Source organism: Barbus barbus, assembly GCF_936440315.1.
Source record: "Barbus barbus genome assembly, chromosome: 44".
In the NCBI taxonomy this organism is placed as follows: Eukaryota; Metazoa; Chordata; class Actinopteri; order Cypriniformes; family Cyprinidae; genus Barbus; species Barbus barbus.
The window spans coordinates 1,406,117-1,426,329 of record NC_136722.1 but is presented as its reverse complement, the minus strand read 5'-3'; the positions used below and the strand labels follow the sequence as shown (position 1 = coordinate 1,426,329).

The 20,213-nt window shown below is 36.5% G+C and overlaps 1 protein-coding gene across 1 annotated transcript in view; it reads left to right on the top strand.

Moving 5' to 3' along the window:
* LOC306863508 (integrin beta-1-like) overlaps positions 1-15,628 on the top strand; it is a 30,232-nt gene extending 14,604 nt beyond the window's left edge. The window contains exons 2-16 of the mRNA XM_079406882.1: positions 1,177-1,243; positions 1,557-1,642; positions 3,161-3,380; positions 3,475-3,645; positions 4,111-4,349; positions 4,923-5,078; positions 5,169-5,264; positions 6,291-6,380; positions 6,454-6,594; positions 6,693-6,895; positions 8,214-8,452; positions 9,420-9,642; positions 10,658-10,887; positions 11,907-12,073; positions 14,098-15,628. Of these exons, the coding sequence (XP_079263008.1) occupies positions 1,177-1,243; positions 1,557-1,642; positions 3,161-3,380; positions 3,475-3,645; positions 4,111-4,349; positions 4,923-5,078; positions 5,169-5,264; positions 6,291-6,380; positions 6,454-6,594; positions 6,693-6,895; positions 8,214-8,452; positions 9,420-9,642; positions 10,658-10,887; positions 11,907-12,073; positions 14,098-14,163 (2,394 nt within the window). The 3' untranslated portion in view covers positions 14,164-15,628. The remainder of the gene's footprint in view (positions 1-1,176; positions 1,244-1,556; positions 1,643-3,160; positions 3,381-3,474; positions 3,646-4,110; positions 4,350-4,922; positions 5,079-5,168; positions 5,265-6,290; positions 6,381-6,453; positions 6,595-6,692; positions 6,896-8,213; positions 8,453-9,419; positions 9,643-10,657; positions 10,888-11,906; positions 12,074-14,097) is intronic.
* The last annotated feature ends 4,585 nt before the right edge of the window (positions 15,629-20,213 follow it).

Below are 20,213 nucleotides of genomic sequence, written 5' to 3'. Positions count from 1 at the left end.
TTTTGGTCTCTTTGTCTTGCTGGATGGAAACAGTGCTTTATTTTTATGCCATATTCCAATTTTGTGCACACTGTTAAGTTAAATTTGCAATTTGAATGGAAACATAGCTAGTGAGCTTGTGAAGACAAGGAGAGTTGCAACTGGTAAATGTACTCATGAGATGAGAACAGACAAAGAACTGAACAAAACTAGCAGTATACATACACAAGACAAACGAGAGAGAACATTAGGAACAAGAGGGACTAATTGATTAACACTGAACCAAAAGCAGAACTCAGACAACACGTGATTTCGTGAGTTATGTTATATTAAGTTATATAGTTACCAACATAGTTCAATGATTTAGTATTTCCTGAATACAAAGTTCCAAGAACATTGCAAAGTTCTGTGGTTGAGCTACAGCTCTCAAACTGTGCTTAGAAGTGTCGTTTCTTGTGAGTATGACATGTGGACTTAAATAGATCATGCTCTATATTAATATCTAGTGCATATACGCATTTCATTCTATGTCTTTTAGTTTGTTAATAGAATTAAAGTGCATATGCGTTTGTGCTCTAGTACCACCGGGAAACCCTGGAGTGATGTAAGAAAACCTGCAAAATAACAGGAAACTAAAATAGGGAAGCAGTCCTCAGATGCCATGCATGTAATTTACAGCAACAATCTTCACCTCAAACTGATTAATTAACAGAAGTAATCACTGCACTGCCTCATTAACATCAGTTGTTGTTGGATGTGTTCCAGTGTTTTCGAGAAACAGCTATGACGTTTCTCCAACAATGCACTATATCAAAAGCATTAAGTACTCATCATTGATTGTTATAGTCATGTATGCTATTTATATAGTAGTGAAAGATATTTAAAGAATACCATGGTATTAGCATGTAGAAGAAAAAAAAAGAGAAAAGAAAACAAGGTATTACCATTATGTCCAAAAATCCCGGTAATGCTCTGTAAACAGTGAAACAGATATCTTAAGGGTCTACTTTTTTCATTTTACCCTTAATTTTTTATTTATTTATAATTTTTTTTGTCATAGTCCAATGATTTCAGGTTGATTCAGTCAAGTTAAATCATATATTTATAACCATATATTTCTGTATAACAGTTTATACTGTTAGCCTACTGCTGGTTTTGAAAGTGAATCCACTGCTTATAATTATCCTTTTGTTGTAGATGGACCTGAAGCTACTTTTCCTATCAACATTATTAGGGATGATTTGTTGCAGCAGCGCACAGCAAGGTAATGTGATGAACTCTCAGATCGCTGTTGTTTCTAATGCTAATTCAGTGTATTTCTGTCCAGTGGACTGTAACTCGGTCAGAATTAATAAGCTCTGGGTTTCCATGAGGATAACTAATCGTTCTCTCTTCAGAGCAAGCAGTTAAATACTGAAGTCATTACTCAGAGCTCGCTCCACCCAGCGCGGTCGGAGTATTATCCATAATGGAAAACATAGAGTAGTCATCTCTGGCTCCAATTACAGCGAGCCGGAGTGATGGAAATGAATCGAAGCTGTAGATGTGAAACGCTCTCCGTCTCTTCTGTTCTGCAGAGGGCAACGACTGCATCAAAGCCAACGCTTTATCCTGTGGAGAATGCATACAAGTGGGGGCTAAATGTGGATGGTGCACTGATGCAGTGAGTAGCATTCAAATACCATGGTCAATCTGTTCTTTAACCCTCCAAACACATTTATTGACACAATATATCAATGCAGAATTACATTCATTTTCATGCTGACTAATCAGAGCTGTACTGATGCATGATTATAAGTCTGATATTGTTTTTATACAGTATTTCACTAAACAGGAGGTTAATATTAAGTAACCTGCCGGTGCTGCAGGACCAAACAGACATAATGCCGAACAAAATGACTCAAACTAAGACATCAGATATTAATAGGTATGGCAGATTTGCCAGGAAACAGTAATGACGGATGAATGTTGTCATTCCATTCATGCTAGGAAACCTCATTCCAACTGCTTCTGCATGGAAACATCTCGGTGATGCTTGAGATTCCTTATAGCAGTCCTTATAAGAAATGTCAAGCATCAATAAAGCATCGAGATGTTTCCATGCATCAAGTCCACAAACAAGTCTCATTGAGATACTATTATCATTTCAGTTTTTGCTATTTTAGAACATTAAGTTAAACTAAAATACAATTTATTTTAATATTTTAGTATTTTAGTATTTTATTTTAATTTCAGTTAACATTAATTTTATTTCAAGTAATGGAAATATTTTTTTTATGATTTTAATTTTAATTGCAGTTTTAGTTAACTATAATAACCCTGCAATGACTGCAAACAAGTACTGCAGGCACCAGAGAGGATAATATTAATATTGTCTTATTCACATAAATAACTAAATTTACAGTTTAAAGTGTATTCCATGACTGAATTTTACATATAAATTTGTCATAAAACAGTTATTTCTTTAGATTAATTAACTCTGATGATATTATTTTCTAGAATGTTCTCTTTTTAGACATTCTCTGAAAAATAAAAAATTTAATTAAATTCTGACAGTTCATGGTTTTTAATTTAATAAGGTGTACTTCATTTCTTTATTGTTTTCTATGAGACATGTACATAACCATTCATTTTTAAAAGAAATTAATCATTTTATTCAGCAAGGACAAGTTTCCACAAAAATATTGTGCAGCACAACTGTGTTCAACATTAATAATAATCAGAAATGTTTGTTGAGCAGTAAATCAGTATATTATTATGATTTCTGAAGATCATGTGACACTGAAGACTGGAGTAATGATGCTGAAAATACAGCAGCAGATCACAGAAATAAATTATATTTTAACACATATTCACACAGAAAACAGCTGTTTTAAATTGCAATAATATTTTACAATATTAAAGTAATAATTCTCATAAAAAAAGAAATCAAGGTAATTCACCACAAACAGATGTTGAAGGAAACAAGAAACATGACAAAAGTAGCAATTAAATAAAAAAAAAAATTAAAGAACTACAACTTTTTTTCTGTTCGTTTTTTCTTTGTTTTTTGTTAGAATTTTTGTTATCATTTTTACAATGTATTTGTGTTGTTCACTGCTTCATCAACATCTTCAAATAATCTGACATGCTTAATTCACCCAATACAAGCAGTACAGCTGTGATATTTACTGTCCACCAGGAGTTTCTGAAGCAGGGAGAGCCGACGTCAGCGCGCTGTGATGAGCTGGAGTCGCTCAGAAAGAGAGGCTGCGCCGCCGCCAAGATCGAGAACCCTCACGGGAGCCAAAGGATCCTCAAGAACAAAGCAGTGACCAACCGCAAGAAAGGAGCAGAGAAACTCCGACCCGAGGACATTACTCAGATCCAGCCTCAGAAACTCAGCCTCAACCTCAGATCTGGTGCCAACTCACAATCTGAAATCCTTGTCGCTTTTTATCGATCTGTGCACGTAATTTAGGGAATACTAATGGATTGTTTGTGTTGTTCCTGTAGGGGAACCTCAGAATATCAAACTGAAGTTCAAGAGGGCTGAAGACTATCCCATAGACCTGTACTACCTGATGGACCTGTCCTACTCCATGAAGGATGACTTGGAGAACGTCAAGAACCTAGGGACCAGTCTGATGAAGGAAATGTCCAAGATCACCTCAGATTTCAGAATAGGTGAGAGTCTTATCCAATCAAAACAAAACACTTGGCTATATTATATACATGTATTAAACATGTAATAACACACACACACACACACACACACACACACACGTATATGTATATATAGTAGTGCTGTCAAACGATTAATCACATCCAAAAAAATATATAATATAAAATATAAGAATATGAATATATAAATGTATAAACATGTAAATAGTTTCAAAATATATGCTGTATGTGTGTGTATTTATATATACATAATAAATATACACAGTACATATACATATATAATGTAAACAACATTTTTTATTTGGGATTAATTGTTTGACAGCACTACTTGAATATTACATTATTATAACCTATAATTAAATGATAAATAAGAGATAATCAAAACTTTCCTCACACTGCCAAAGAGACGAGAGCAGGCATGCATTTCAAGCAAAGATGCTGTTTTGTTCATTTCTCATTTCCGGATAGGTTTCGGCTCTTTTGTGGAGAAGACGGTGATGCCGTATATCAGCATGACTCCAGCCAAGCTCCTGAACCCCTGCACAGGGGACCAAAACTGCACCAGCCCCTTCAGCTACAAGAACGTGCTGAAACTCACCAGCAACGGGGAGCAGTTCAACACTCTGGTGGGAAATCAGCAGATATCTGGCAACCTGGACTCGCCTGAGGGGGGGTTTGATGCCATCATGCAAGTAGCTGTCTGTGGAGTGAGTGGATAACATCACCGAGGACGTTTATTTACTATGCACTGAGAATATGTGTCCTTATTTGTGACCCTGCAGCACAAAAGCAGTCATCAGTAGCACAGGTATATTTGTAGAAATAGCCAAAAATACACTTTATGGATCAAAATTATTGATTTTTGTTTTATGCCAAAAATCATCAGGATATTAAGTAAAGATTTTTAGTAATTTTTTAGTAATATGCATAGCTAAGAACATCATTTAGGTAACTTTAAAGGTGATTTTCTCAATATTTAGATTTTTGTTGCACCCTCAGATTCTAGATTTTCAAATAGTTGTATGTCAGCCAAATATTATCCTAACAAACCATACATCAATGGAAAGATTATTTATTCAACTTTCAGATGATGTAGAAATCTCCATTTCAAAAAATTGACACTTATGACTGGTTTTGTGGTCCAGGGTCACATATAGTTATTTTCAGTGGATGAATTGAAATACTGCAGTAATTTATTTTTGTGCTTTCAGTTCACTCTTTGTATCCCTTGGCCTCACTTTTCTCCTTCTTCCTGTTTTTCTTCTCTCTCTCTCTCTCAGGAGCACATCGGCTGGAGAAACGTCACTCGTTTGTTGGTTTTCTCCACAGACGCAGGTTTCCATTTTGCCGGCGATGGCAAACTAGGTGGAATCGTGCTTCCCAATGATGGGAAATGCCACTTAGAAAACAACGTGTACACCATGAGCCATTATTATGTACGTATAAGACATCTTCAGGTGATTTTCAGAGCAGACTATGGGATGTTTGACAGATTTAGCAGAGGTTTCATTTCCTTTCCTGACTAGGATTACCCGTCCATCGCCCACCTGGTTCAGAAACTGAGTGAAAACAACATCCAGACCATCTTTGCAGTCACAGAGGAGTTTCAGCCTGTTTACAAAGTAGGTCCGCAGATGATTACCGTAATGATGATGACTCATGAACAACCATCACAAAACAAAAACACAGTCGTAGATCATCCAGGTAACCAAACACAGTATTAAGAACCAAGGGTTCCCAAACTTTTGAATGGGGTTATTTGAATATTTTCAGCAATTTGTTTTGTCTTGTGGACTAAATGTAAGCATATTTTATGTCAAATATCTTACTCAGGACAGTACTACATAAAAAATAACATGCATTTTGTATGATCTCTCTTATTTTGTTAAAATTGCTCACATTTTCACAGATTCTGCAAGGGGTTCACAAACTTTCAAGCAGCACTGTGTATATATATATATATATATATATATATATATATATATTATTTAAACATTATTAAATCATTATAAATCTATTTTTATCTCTAGTAGGCCGTTCCATCCATATTTGCATTTAATGTAAGATTGTAAATGTATTTTCTCCACCCTGAAATACATTTTAAAATATTTTGTGGTATATGAAGGTTGAAACTAAATATATTCTCAATTTCTAAAATATATGTAACTGAGCTTCACTGTTTACAACATATATTTAGCATATATCTAATTGTTTTTTAGTTTTTTTTGCCTGTACGGGATGTGACTTTTTGAGGTAAGATATGCTATTACTTTTCTAAGTGATCAGTCTTGTATTATTTACCTGCTGAGTGATAAAACAGGCAACGAAATCCCATAGATGTGCATTGAAAGAGCCATCGCTGGAGACAAGAGTGTGTTACAAATGGATGAATTGTAATATGAAATCCCATATTAAATATTTCACCCCTGCGAGACTAAAACTCACAGGCATCTGAACAGTTTGAATCCAACTTCTCTGTGTTTGGAAAGCCACGAGCCCAAAATAGCTTCCCAGCTTGGAATGATCCGAACGCCAAGGTCATAATTTCAAGTTCCTGTCTGCAGTTTAACAGGACTGTTGTAAAACAAACACCCCGAGTCCCTTTGCTGAAGATCCATGGATGTTTTTGTTTTTTTCTCTTTCCACAGGAACTTAAAAACCTGATCCCAAAGTCTGCAGTGGGGACGCTTTCTGCAAACTCCAGCAATGTTATCAATCTCATCGTTAATGCTTACAATGTGAGTGGATGAAGTTTCTTTAGAAATATCTGCCGTCTTTAAAGGAACTGGCCTGATTTCTGTTTTCTCTCAGTCTCTTTCCTCAGAGGTGATCCTTGAGAACAGTAAGCTTCCTGAAGGAGTGACCATCACCTATCAATCCCGCTGTAAGAACGGAGTGGTGAATGAGGGAGAGAACGGAAGGAGGTGCTCTAACATCTCCATCGGAGACGAGGTGAAGCCACATCAACACAAATGCATCATCCGTCATCCACAGCAGAAACCGCCAGCCTTTCGTTTCTGAGTGGTTTTCTGTTTCCACTGTGTTCCCAGGTATCGTTCACCATTAACATCACGGCTCAAGGCTGCCCCAAACAAGGCAAACCTGGAAGCATTAAAATCAAGCCCCTGGGCTTCACCGAGGAGGTGGAGATCATGCTGAACTTCATCTGCGAGTGTGAATGCCACAAACACGGCATCAAGAACAGTGACATGTGTCATAACGGCAACGGGACGTTTGAGTGTGGAGCCTGCAGGTGAGACCGACCACATAACACTCCTGCGTTTGCTCAGAAAAGCACTGTTTCATTGCTAAATTACATTTTATGTGTTTTTCTGGTAGGTGAAGCAAGTTGCAAATACTCAGCTTAAAAGTTCTTTCCAAACCCGTAAGACCTTCGTTCATCTTCAGAACGCAAATTAAGATATTTTTGATGCACTCCGAGAGCTCTCTGACCCTCCCATAGACAGCAAGGATCCTTGAACCCCTGATGTCACATGGATTATTTTAACAATGTCCTTGCTACGCTTCTGTGCGTTGATCATGTTAGGATCCTTGCTGTCTATGCAGGGTCAGAGAGCTCTCGGAGTGCATCAACAATATCTTAATTTGCGTTCTGAAGATGAACGAAGGTCTTACGGGTTTGGAACGACATGAGGGGGAGTAATTAATGACAGAATGTTCATTTTTGGGTGAACTATCCCTTTAAAACAATCCTATATTAAATGGTTTGTGTACGTTTCTCTCTTTCTTAGTCTTTCTATTCCTAATTAGTTAGTAGTTATTTTTAGTCAAATTTGAGCACTTCAGGTTAAACAAACCTTTGCAACATTTCTAATTTTCATCCATGTTTTTCATCCAAGACTATATTAGATATTTGTCAGCTTTTTTCAATTAATGGAAATCATTTTTAATAGTTTTAGTGAATAATAACAACAATTAACAATATATATTGCATAAAATTAAGACCATTTTTAAATTCCTTTTTTCACTGAATATCATATTTTCCCACAAAATTCCCATTTACAATAAACAACTGTAACTGTTAATTGTATTGTATTGACTTTTTCTTTGTAATTCTCATTACTCTCATTATCATAATACATTAATTTACTGTACAATAAAAAAAAAAAATCTAGAATGCACTGATTTGTCTATATCAGCATACATTAAAGATGATACAATGTCAATGAAAATAATGCCACAATACAAAACAAAAATTTTACTTTTAAAAATACTGTTTTTGTTGATTTAGGGTTAAATATAACACCAAATGTTTGATGTAAATAATCTTTGTGAAAACAATACGACAAAATGAACTGTTAATGCATTTATGTGAACTATTGTTACACTGACTGACATTTTTTTGTGGGTGTCTTCTGATAATCATGATAAAAACAAATTTGCTTTGTTTTTACAAAAACAAACAGGACACATTCTAATGCACAGAAAAAATAATAAAGCTGAATTAAACTTTCATTGCTTGAAAACTCCTTTTTGTCTTTGACCCATAAACATATAAGCGAGAGAGTTTATGTGAGTAAATGTGAGCTGTGTACTTCGTGTCTTCTCAGGTGTAATAAGGGACGTGTGGGCAGGCAGTGTGAATGTCGAAAAGACGAGGTGTCCACCGAAGACCTGGACAAGAACTGCCGCAAAGACAACGGCACAGACATCTGCAGCAATAACGGCGAGTGCGTGTGTGGCACCTGCGAGTGCAAGAAGAGGGACAATCCCGAAGAACGCTACAGCGGCAAATTCTGCGAGTGTGACAACTTCAACTGCGACCGCTCCAATAATAAACTCTGCGGAGGTACTCAAACAGGAAGCTGGTTTCTTATTAGACCATGCATATCACCAATACATCACTCGACAGACCGTTAATAGAAGAAAAGCAGCTTGGGTAGCAGAGGAAGACTGTTTGAAATGAGCAGAAGAAGGTGGTTAACTGGAGACAATAGTGACCGTAAAGAAGGTTTTCATTTATACAGCTCTAAAAATGTTACTGACTCATACTCAGAATTCGTGCTCTGCATTTAATCCATCCTAAGTGCACACACACACCGTGAACACACACCCGGAGCAGTGGGCAGCCATTCGGTGGGGGTTCAGTGTCTTGCTCAAGGGCACCTCAGTCGTGGTATTGAGGGTGGAGAGAGCGCTGGACATTCACTCCCCCCACCTACAATACCTGCCGGCCGGAGACTCAAACCCACAACCTTTGGATTACGAGTCCGACTCTCTAACCATTAGGCCACAACTTCCCTTAAAAAACAGTTAATAAATAAAATAAAATAAATAAAGCATACACATAAACCCAAATAGGAAATATAACAGTTTTCGAATAATCATGTGTCCTAAACTCCTGAAACATTGGTGTCTCATATTTTAGAGCAGTCAATGCAATTTATGAAAGCAATCAATTATTATTTTTATAATAAACTATTAGTTTTTTTTGTTTTTTATCTTAGTATACCTATTCAGTGTTGTATAAGGCTTTTTTATTTATAATAGTAGCCATACAATGTGATGAAACCATTTAAAGTGGGTTAATAACTGGGCTGGGATGTATAAGAATTTTGATGACTGCAGAAATAATTTAATTTCAGTATATACATGATCCCACCGGTCACCATAAAACACACACATTTCCATAAAAATTTAAAAAATAATAATTATTAATTATTTCAAGGGGTTACTAATGACTCATCATTTTGGTATTCTCATGTCTGAGAAATAAATGTGTGATTAAATGGGTTAATGTGGTGTTGTTCCTGCAGGACACGGCCACTGTGAGTGCAGGGTGTGTATCTGTGACGCTAACTACACGGGAAGCGCCTGCGATTGCTCTCTGGACACCTCCACCTGCTTGGCCTCCAACAAGCAGATCTGTAACGGCCGGGGGATCTGTGAGTGCGGGACCTGCAGGTGCACCGACCCCAAGTTCCAGGGCCCCACCTGTGAGATCTGCCCCACCTGCCCCGGAGTCTGTACTGAGCACAAGTCAGTGGAAAACATGCACACATCTGTGACATAAACTACATTCAGTACATGCACAGCTTCAGTGATGAAATGTAGCACAACATTGTGATATGCTGGTTACCACTTACACAGCAAAATATGTTTTTTCGAGATATAATATATGGTGTAAACAGCACAGCTTATCAAATATATATTTTTTCAAATTTCAAATATTTTTGTTTAAATCTTCAAATGCCAAAATATATTATAAAATGTACTGCAAGTGGTAAGAAAGTACATTCCCAATATTAAAATATATTTAGCAAAATATGTTTTTTTAAATATATAAACTAAACTCAGTTCATTCAAACAATTATTTATAGCATATATTAAAGATGATAGAATGTCAATGTCATGTATATATATATATATATATATATTTTTTTTTTTTTTTTTTTTTTTTTTTTGCTAGTTTTTGAATATTTCAAAATATATTTTCATATTTGTATTCATTATTATTTTTTATGGTTATTAATTGCTGTATGGGCAACTATTGTGGCATTACTACAGTTAATAGAGTTTTTGGTAACACTTTATTTTAAGGTGTCCTTGTTACATTACGTTACATTATAATAACGATACATTATGCATAATTACATGAAGGTAACCCTAAGACAAACCCTAATCCTAACGCTAGCCATATAATAAGTACATGTAGGCAATTATTGTTTTCCCCTCCTATGTATTTGGTGTATTTTGATTATTTGTATGTGTATGTTAAGTGTTGTATATGTGAAGCACCACGAAAGTCTGAATTAATTGCCCCAAGGGGATAAATAAAGCTCTAAACTGTAAAAAGGACACCTTAAAATTAAGTGTAACTGAGTTTTTCATTATTTGTCAATATCAGCCCTGTTTCTTTACAGAGTTTGTAAGGAATGCAATGCTACCGTTTATATATCTTTGCCTTTAGCTGTCTGGAAAAAACCCCACCATCCTAAGTAGTTTCACAATCCACGCTTGAACTCGTGGTGTTAACAGCGCTTTTCTGTCTCAGGGAGTGCGTGCAGTGCCGGGCGTTTGGCACAGGAGAGAAGAAAGACACTTGTGAGAGAGACTGTGGCTACTTCAACCTCATCAAGGTGAAGGACAGAGATAAACTCCCTCAGCCGGTGCAGGCCTTCCCCCTCATGCACTGCAAGGAGAGAGACGCCAACGACTGCTGGTTCTACTACACCTACGCCGTCAACAACACAGAGAAGGAGGTCCATGTGGTGGAGACTTTAGGTGAGGCTTCGCATCAACACAAAGAAGAGCCATGGTTTAAATATCGGAGTTTGTGTCACTTGTGTTGTTACTTCAGCCGCATGAGTGTTTGTTTGCTTTAAACGGGTCATACGATGCCATTTCAAGTTTCCTTTGTCTTGGGAGTGTTGCAAGCTGTTGAAATTGAGTTTTGAATAAATAATCTTTCCATTGATGTATGGTTTGTTATGATAGGACAATATTTGGCTGAGATACAACTTTTAGAAAATCTGGAATCTGAGGGTGCAAAAAAAATCTAAATATTGAGAAAATCTCCTTTAAAGTTGTTAGTTTTGATATATTTACAGTAGGAAATGTACAAAATATCTTCATGGAACATGATCTTTACTTAATATCCTAATGATTTTTGGCATAAAAGAGAAATGGATAATTTTGACCCTTACAATGTATTGTTGGTTATTGCTACAGATATACCTGTGCTACTGATGACTGCTTTTGTGCTGCAGGGACACATATAAGATCAGTAATGTTTCAAAGACTAAAGTCTCAAACCCAAAGAGATATTCTTTATAAAGGTTCAGACTCGTCCATGTCTAAAGCGGCTCATTCAAACGCCCCACATCTCTACGTCACTGTGTGGGAAGATCTGCATAACACGCTCAAATGTTTACGCAAAGAAAGAAGGCGGAACTTTTATTCTCGCTGTAGTATTGTTGTCGTGGAGACGCTGTGTGTTTCCAAATATGGTACGGGGCGTAACATTTCCGTCACACGCTTGAGGTATTCGGCCAATCACAATGCACTAAATAACTGGCCAATCAGAGCACACCGCACTTCTCAGAACGATGAGTTTTGTAAAAATCAATGTGTTTCAGAAAGGCAGGACAAAGAGGAGCAACAATACTGTACGGTTTGTGGAAAATAATGTGTTTTTGAACCTTAAACCGCGTAAACACATTACACCAAATACACAAAATAATGTTCTTTTTAGCAACATCATATGACCCCTTTACTGAAGTGATGTGTGCTTGGTTTGGCAGAGTGTCCGGCGGGTCCTGACATCATTCCCATCGTAGCGGGCGTGGTCACAGGCATCGTTCTGATTGGTCTAGCTCTGCTCCTGATCTGGAAGCTGCTCATGATCATTCACGACCGCCGCGAGTTCGCCAAGTTTGAGAAGGAGAAGATGAACGCCAAGTGGGACACGGTATGAAACAAAGGCTTTTAAACATGACCAAGAAATCTTTTATTTGAGCTCGTGCTTTAAAACCTGAAGTTTTGTTTTTAATCTTTCCAAAATTCAAAGATTGCTTCATCAGAAGTGTGGTTTTCCTCTTTACGAGCACTCTGTCTGGATAAAGGCTTCTGGATTGTCAGAGCCTGGTTGTTCTGGGTGTGTCGTGGGCAGCTGCGGTCGTCCAGTCAGGATGATGCACTGCTGCCCTCTGCTGGCTCGCTTTCTGAGCACATCTGTGTGCACAAGTGAAATAAAGTGCGCTTAATTGTACTGAATGAGCCCTTGTAATGTAGTTTAACTCTCAAAAGTATATTTTTCAAATCTGTACTTGTAGATAATATAATTTAAATTAAATAAAAGACCGCATAGAGACACTTTCAAGACGGTTTAACTCACTTTTGTAATAATGTCAAATAATGCACAATTGAAGTGCATTTTAAATAATTGTTTTAATCATCTTTTTGTCATGCTTTAAATAAATACACTTGATTTTAATCATAATTTTATGTTGAATTATAATTTTAACTGTAGTGTTATTCAACATTACATTTATGGTTAATATATATTAAATGTACTGAATTACAACTCTTACAAATATATTTAAATACATGACATTCATGTTTCAATGGAAATGGCATTAAAGTATTTTAGTTCACCATTAATGTTTATAAACTTTATATTTCAAAAGCAATAGAAGTAATTATAAAATTACACATAAAGATGTAAAAACGAATTGCTTGCAATATACATTTAATCTGTAATACATTTTAATTTAATTGACAATTCATTTAATTGTTCAAATAACATTGTTCAATAGTGTCCGAAAATATTAGATTCAGTTCACACTATAGTATATTAATTTAAAAATATATCATTGCCATAATAAATAGGCTAAAGTATGCAGAAGTGTATTTCTTTTTCAGAAGGGCGTTCTTAGGCAAGTGCCGTTCAAAATCTGCTGATCCACAGGGAATGTGGTGTATTTATTTATTCAGTGTTGCTGAATAGGATGTGTTTAGAGCAGAAAGTGCATCTTTATCAAAAAAAAGTCTTTATAACCAGTGTAAATTACTTAAATATTTTGCATTCTAATTTATAAGATTCATTGTTAATAAATTATTAAATTATAAGATAAATAGTTTATTTCTGAATTATTAAGTTGATCAAAATGAAATTGAACTTCAGACTTAAACACAATGTGTTTAGTGGCAGCTGATGGGATAAAAGACTCCTTGCTTATTTGTCCGGGTTTAACCATGTTTTATGCAGTTATTATTTTTGTTTTTGTTGAACCTTCTATTCCATCTTCATTCGTACTCCATATGCATGCTTTGGCTCCTTTTCCCTTGATGCTCATGAAATCTTCTTTCCATCTCTCTATGATCTACATCCTTTTATTCTCCATTTATTGTCCATAATTTCAGCTCTTCTGTTGCTTCATCTGCGGTTGATCTGTACACTCTCAGACAGGGAATCCAATTTACAAGAGCCCTATTAATAAATTCAAGAACCCAAACTATGGACGTAAAGCTGTGGCTCTATAAGTTTGTATACTTCTCCTCTTTCTGCATTGCTTTTTTCAGTGTGTGTGTGTGTGTGCGTGTGTGTGTGTGTGCATTTCTATACCTGACCACCATTTGTTATATATATAATATTCCATCCTTGAAACGAAATGTTGATATATTTTTAAAGTGAAGTGTTTAAGGTGTAACTCACTAATCAGCTACAGCATGAGCATCTGACAGTGCTCTGTCATATTAGTGTTTCACCTAATTTGGTTTTCTTCACTGGATATTAATATGTTCATCAAAATATATATGAGTAATATATACTGTAGCTGCATGCGGTGATTTTTTTTTTTTATTGTTACCTTTTTAATTCAAGGTTTATTGCACTTTCTTGGGGTGTAAATGCATTTAGATGAGACGTTGAAGTTGAATTGTGCTCTATATTTGTTTCTTAATTTTAAAATCTGATTTTTGTGTGTTTCTCAGGGAGAGAACCCCATCTACAAGAGTGCCGTCACAACTGTGATCAACCCCAAATATGAAGGCAAATAATGGACATGGGTATCACTCGCGTGAATGTTTTGGAAGGGATAGGTTTGCAGATATCCTCAGTTTTCTTTGAAATAGTTTATTTTCCTCATTGTATGTCATTCTTTAAGAACAGTATTGTAGCTTTGTAGCAGTATTTTATGACGGACTGGCTGCTTCTCGTCCCTTGCAAACGTGTACAGTTTGTATAGTCTTTTTATTTACATCAGTTTTTCTTCTTTTAAACCCTGTGTACATTCACACATTCGCTCTTTTCAAACTGAACAGACATTCGTGCCTTTGCATCAAGTGTTGCGGTGCAAAGGGATCCTTGAGTCCCACCCCAAAAATTGCAAAAACTAATCAAATGCCATTTAAAATCATCATGTGAATTTTTGTTCATATTCTATCATGTACATTCAACACTCATATGTTGGCAAAAGAAACTGACCAGTATCTGACCAGTATATATGTGATTATTTTTATTTTATTTTTTGGGGGGGGGCTGATGTAAGTTTGGTTTGATATGCTAATAATCTATGCATTTACTCTCAGACGCATCTTGCATTACATGCCAAAAAGGTTTTTGATCTTATTGTTGCTCTTAGAAAATCATTATGGCACGTGTCTTGTGTTCAGCTGAAAATGTCTGTGTATTTTATGTGTTATGAAGGATTATTTGTTGAATTATTATGTGGCTCTTGATGAGTATCAGTGTATTCAGGTGATATCCTGTAGTTTGTAGCCAAATGTCCTTAAACCGCTCATTAGAAATGAGCACAATTATTGAAACCTACAGATTTCAAATATGTTTTCAGTTAGTATATTTTAATTGAAAAAAAGGATGTTGTAATTTTCATATTTGAAATCAGAGATAAAGCTCTTTGTTGTTAAGACACTTATCTGAAAAAAAAAGATTTAAAGTGTAGTTTGTGTTCAGATGTTCATATCATATGTTCAAAGGTACAACAACTCTTTATTTTAATTATTTTAACTGAATGTAATCAGGAGATTCAGTCATTTAAATCTACAGGAAAGCTGAAGGAGGATAAAACGATGGCCTGCCACAACACCTTATCTACTAGCTTAAGTAGCTTTTTTAAGTGCCTTTTTCTGGTTTTCTCAATATTGCAATTTTTATAATTTATTTATTAAAACAAAATCTAAAAGACTTTGATCATGTCTTTCTTTCAAACTTAGACATCAAAAAGGTTTATGTTTATGTTACTGATACATGTGCTTATAACAATAATATTAAGAATTATTTAGCATTTAAAAAAACAAACAAAAAAAACATGCTTTTCTGAATTAAAATGTCACTTAATTGCTATTATTATTATTATTAATGCTTCTCTAATATAACTTCAGAATAGACTATACCATTTTTGCTCTATGAAAATTGTTCAGTACATGTTGTATATGCAGCAGGTTTTTCTAAGATGTAATAAAATTACAAAACTTTTTATACAGAACATTATTTCCTACATGTGCTCGACTCTGAGTGTTATGAATTAACTTTTTTTTCTATTTCCTGACTCATTGTTTGACTGGATTACCTAAAATGGGCATTTGTTTTATTACAATTTTAATTAATATCCATATTTATTTCTGAGATTACCACTCGTTACGCAAAACATGCCACATTAAGAGGTTTAATGACAGCAGTGTAACAAATTGTTTCATACTGTATGCGGTTTTACATATAAATACTTATAATGGAGTACTTGTACACTGCTTCCATGTACAAGAGCAAATTAAGTGCAGAAACAGACATTAACCAACAGAGGGCAGCAGCAGATAAATGCATCTGACTACGACAAACTACAGTCATAGAGAGACAGAAACACCATCACCATTGACTCACTGAATCAGAACTTACTGTACCACTAACCGATTCATTCATAACACACTATAGACTATGACCACAGAACAATAATTGACAGCTATATACACAACACAACTAAGCTGTGTTTCAGGCTGTGTCCTCTATTCATTTACAGAAGACACTGGGAGGTCATGTGGTCACGTGGAAACCACATGCCTGTGAACTGATTAGCTTTATATTAGATACAGCCTCTTACTAATTGTACTAATCTTTAATGAACACGCACTGGCATGTCAGCAAGTTACTTTTTAATATATAAACGGATAGTTTTTCCTACCCATGCACACTGACATCACTACATTATGTAGTCTATTACACTTTTTAATATACAAATAGTTTTTTTTCCTACCCATGCAAGCAAAATGAGGTTTTGTGTGATTCAGCTGCAACAACAACCACATATTTACCATCCATCTCGCTGAGTAATTGATTTCATCTTTGCCATTTCGTGATCCATTTGTTTGTATAGTAGTGATTCATACTAACAACTGAAATAAGTTTATGGTTATCATGATGCACATCTGACTCAAGATGTTCTTAGGTACAGCTGTTGATGGTTTTTACTAAGGATTTATTTAGGGGGAAAATCCATTAAGTGTCATTGAGCTCATTGGTGAGAAAAAGCAAGACTTCAGATCCTCTTAAAGATACATCTCATTCAAATATAGCTAATCTCTCAAAGAACTGACATTTGGATGCATCTGGATGCCTGTTTGGAAGCGGTTTTATTTCAAGGATAATGTCACATAACACATATGCAAACCTTCCTGTTATACTTGTCACTTTCCTAATTGTTCATAGATACAACAAATGAAAGAAAACATTTGATTTCAAATAAGTAGCCCTTTATTGATTATTTTTAGCAGCAACATATTGCTTTCACAAAATGAAACCTTTACAAATCTCATATAATCCTTGACTAGCGTTATCTGGGATATCAAATACAAAACTTAAGGCTTTTAGATTATTTTGAGATTGTCAGTAATGCCCTTTAAAGTGCAAATGCCCATATATTCCTAGTCATTTTGAACCAAGACGGTCTCTTGAAATCAGATATCAGTTTTCTGAAAAGAATAGTTCACCCAAAAAGACAATTCTTTCATCTTATTCACCACATCTATGGAAAAAGCAAGTAGTATTAAAAGTTTTAAAGTTTACATTTAATCATGTAATGGATGGACTCTGTGTACATAGACAACCAGATAAATAGCTTTTGTAGAAAACAAAACATAAATCAATCCAAATAAACATAGTTCAGACACCTAGGAAATACCAGCTTACTGGTAACATACAGTGACAATAATGCATCTTTCATGTGATAAATATTATGCTATATGGCATGTATTTTTTTAATTACAAGAGCATGGTACAGCTCTGCAAGAAGCAACATTACACACCAGATGCGTCTCAAAACCTAAGGACCTTCCTTTAACATGCTACTGCCAAAATTGTGAGTGTTGTGTCAGTCTGATGTGCAGTGCGCTATCTGCATGACATGTAACTGCTACTGATGTTGTTGCCTATCAATTCCATCTTAAATCAGTTACAAGGTTAGGCTTAAGATGCTGTTTATGTGTCCATTAATATCAAACCTCGCTCCTGTAGGGCCTCCATCCTGAAATTTAGTTCCAACCTGCTCCAGCACACCTGTCCAGAGTTTCTTAGTAATCCTGAAGAACTTTATTAACTGGTTCAGGTGTGTTTATTTAGGCAGGGGTGTCAAACTCAGTTCCTGGAGGGCCACCTTCCAGCAGAGTTTAGCTCCAACCAAACTTAAACAAATGAAATCTAAACAAGCTATTCAAGGTCTTTACAAACTTCTTAGCAGGTGTCTTGGAGCAAAACTCTACAGGACAGTGTCTTCCCTATAGGAGCAAAGTTTGAGTAGGCAGGAGACCAGTGTTTCCCAAGCCTGTTAGTGGAGACACAGTAAATCAGCTCATTAATAGATAATCCAAGACTTGAAATTCATGGGTCAGATAAGGGAGACATCCAAAATGCACACTGTTGGTGTGCCTCCAGAAACAGGGTTGGGAAACACTGCAGTAGACAGCAAGTCAACTCACTAGGTCAGGTGTGTTCAGTCCTGTTCCCGGAGGGAGGGCAACTTCCAGTACAGTTTAGCATCAACCTGAATTAAACACATATGAACAAGCTTATCAAGGTATTTAGTATCACTAGAACATTCCTGGCAGGAGTGTTGGAGCTAAACTCTGCAGAATAGTGATCCTCCAGGAGCAGGATTTGACACCCGAGTTGCTCCAGAATTTCAGTCAGCAGGAGCTTGTTTCCCAAACAAGTTCATGGAGACACAGTACACATTTTTGAAATCTTCCTAATCAAACACACCTGATTCAACTCATCAGCTCATTGGTAGAGACTCCCAGAACCGAACAAACTGGTCAGTTAAGGAAGACATCCAAAATGTGCACTGTTGGTGTACCTCCAGGAACAAGGTAGGGAAACACTGCAGGAGACAGCGAGTGAACTCACTAGGTCAGGGGTGTCCAATCCTGCTCCCGGATGGCCACCTTCCATTAAAGTTTAGCTCCAACCCAAATTAAAATACATCTGAACAAGTAAATCAAGGTCTTTAGGATCAATAGAAACTTCTGGGCAGGTGTGTTGGAGCTTAACTCTGCAGGTCAGTGGTCCTTCAAGAGCAGGTTTGATACCACTGATTTGCCCCAGCGTTTCAGAAGGCAGAAGACCAGTGTTTCCCAATCCATTTCATGGAGACAAAGTACTCATTTTCGAACTCTTCCTAGTCAAACAAACTTGATTCAACTCAACAGCTCATAAGTAGAGACTGCAAGACTTGAAATAGATGGTAAGATAAAGTAGACATCCAAAATGTGTACTGTTTGTGTGCCTCCAGAAACAGGGTTGTGAAACACTGCAGTAGATGACAAGTTGACTCACTAGGTCAGGTGTGACCTGTTCTACACCTGGAGGGCCACTGTCCTGCAGAGTTTAGCTTCAACTTGAATTAAACAAGCTACTCAAGGTCTTCAGGATTACTAGAAACTTCTAGACAGGTGTGTTGGAGCTAAACTCTGCACAACAGTGATCCTTCATGAGCAGAGTTTGACACCCTTGAGTTGCTCCAGAATTTCAGTCAGCAGGAGGCCAGTGTTTTCCAAACCTGTCTGTTTCAAACTCTTCATAATTACACATCTAATTCAAACTCATCTGTTTGTTAGTAGAGACTCCAAGATTTGAAATGGATGGTCAGATAAAGGAGACATCCAAAATGTGTACTGTTGGTGTGCCTCCAGAAACAGGGTTGGGAAATACTAAAGTAGACAGTGAATTGACTCATTAGGTCAGAGGTGACATGTCTGCACCTGAAGGGCCACTGTCCTGCAGAGTTTAGCCCCAACCCAAAATAAATATCTAAACACAAGCTAATCAAGGTATTTGGGCTTACAAGAAACTTCTAGGCAGGTGTGTTGGAGCTAAACTCTGCAGGACAGTGGTCCTCCGGGAGCAGTAAGTTGCTCCAGAATTTCAGTAGGCCGATGTTTCCCATGCTTGTTTGTGGAGAAACAGTACACATTTTCAAACTCTTCCTAATCAAAGTTTTCTGAATAAACACAACAGCTTGTTAGCAGTGACTCCTAGACTTGAATTGGAAGGAACAGATAAGGGAGACATCCCAAATGTAAACTCTTGGTCTACCTCCAGCAACAGGGTTAGGAAACACTGCAGTAGAGAGCGAATTGATTAACTAGGTAAAGAATGTCCAGTCCTGCTCCTGGAAGGCCTCTGTCCTGTAGAATTAAGCTCCAACCCAATTTAAACACATCTGAGCCAACCAATTACAGTCAGGATAACTAGATTACTTCCGGTCAGGTGTGTTGGAGCTAAACTCTGCATTGGCCTTCCAGGAGAAGGACAGAGGCTGCGTTCCACTCCACTTTTAGACATGCACTCGCAAACTTCCCTAAGCACTTCCCCTCGGGGGAATCCCCGCTGCCATTTTGAAGTGCGTTCCACTTTGTGAAGTAGACGAGGGAAGTTTATATGGACAGATTTTGACAAAGGGAGCGAGTCACACTTCAGGCCTCGCCATAGACCGCAATGCAACACGATTATGATGTCATCGCAGATCACATTTAATTGATCCCAACCCCAAACAACTCTATAATATATATATATATATATATATATTTTTTTTTTTTTTTTT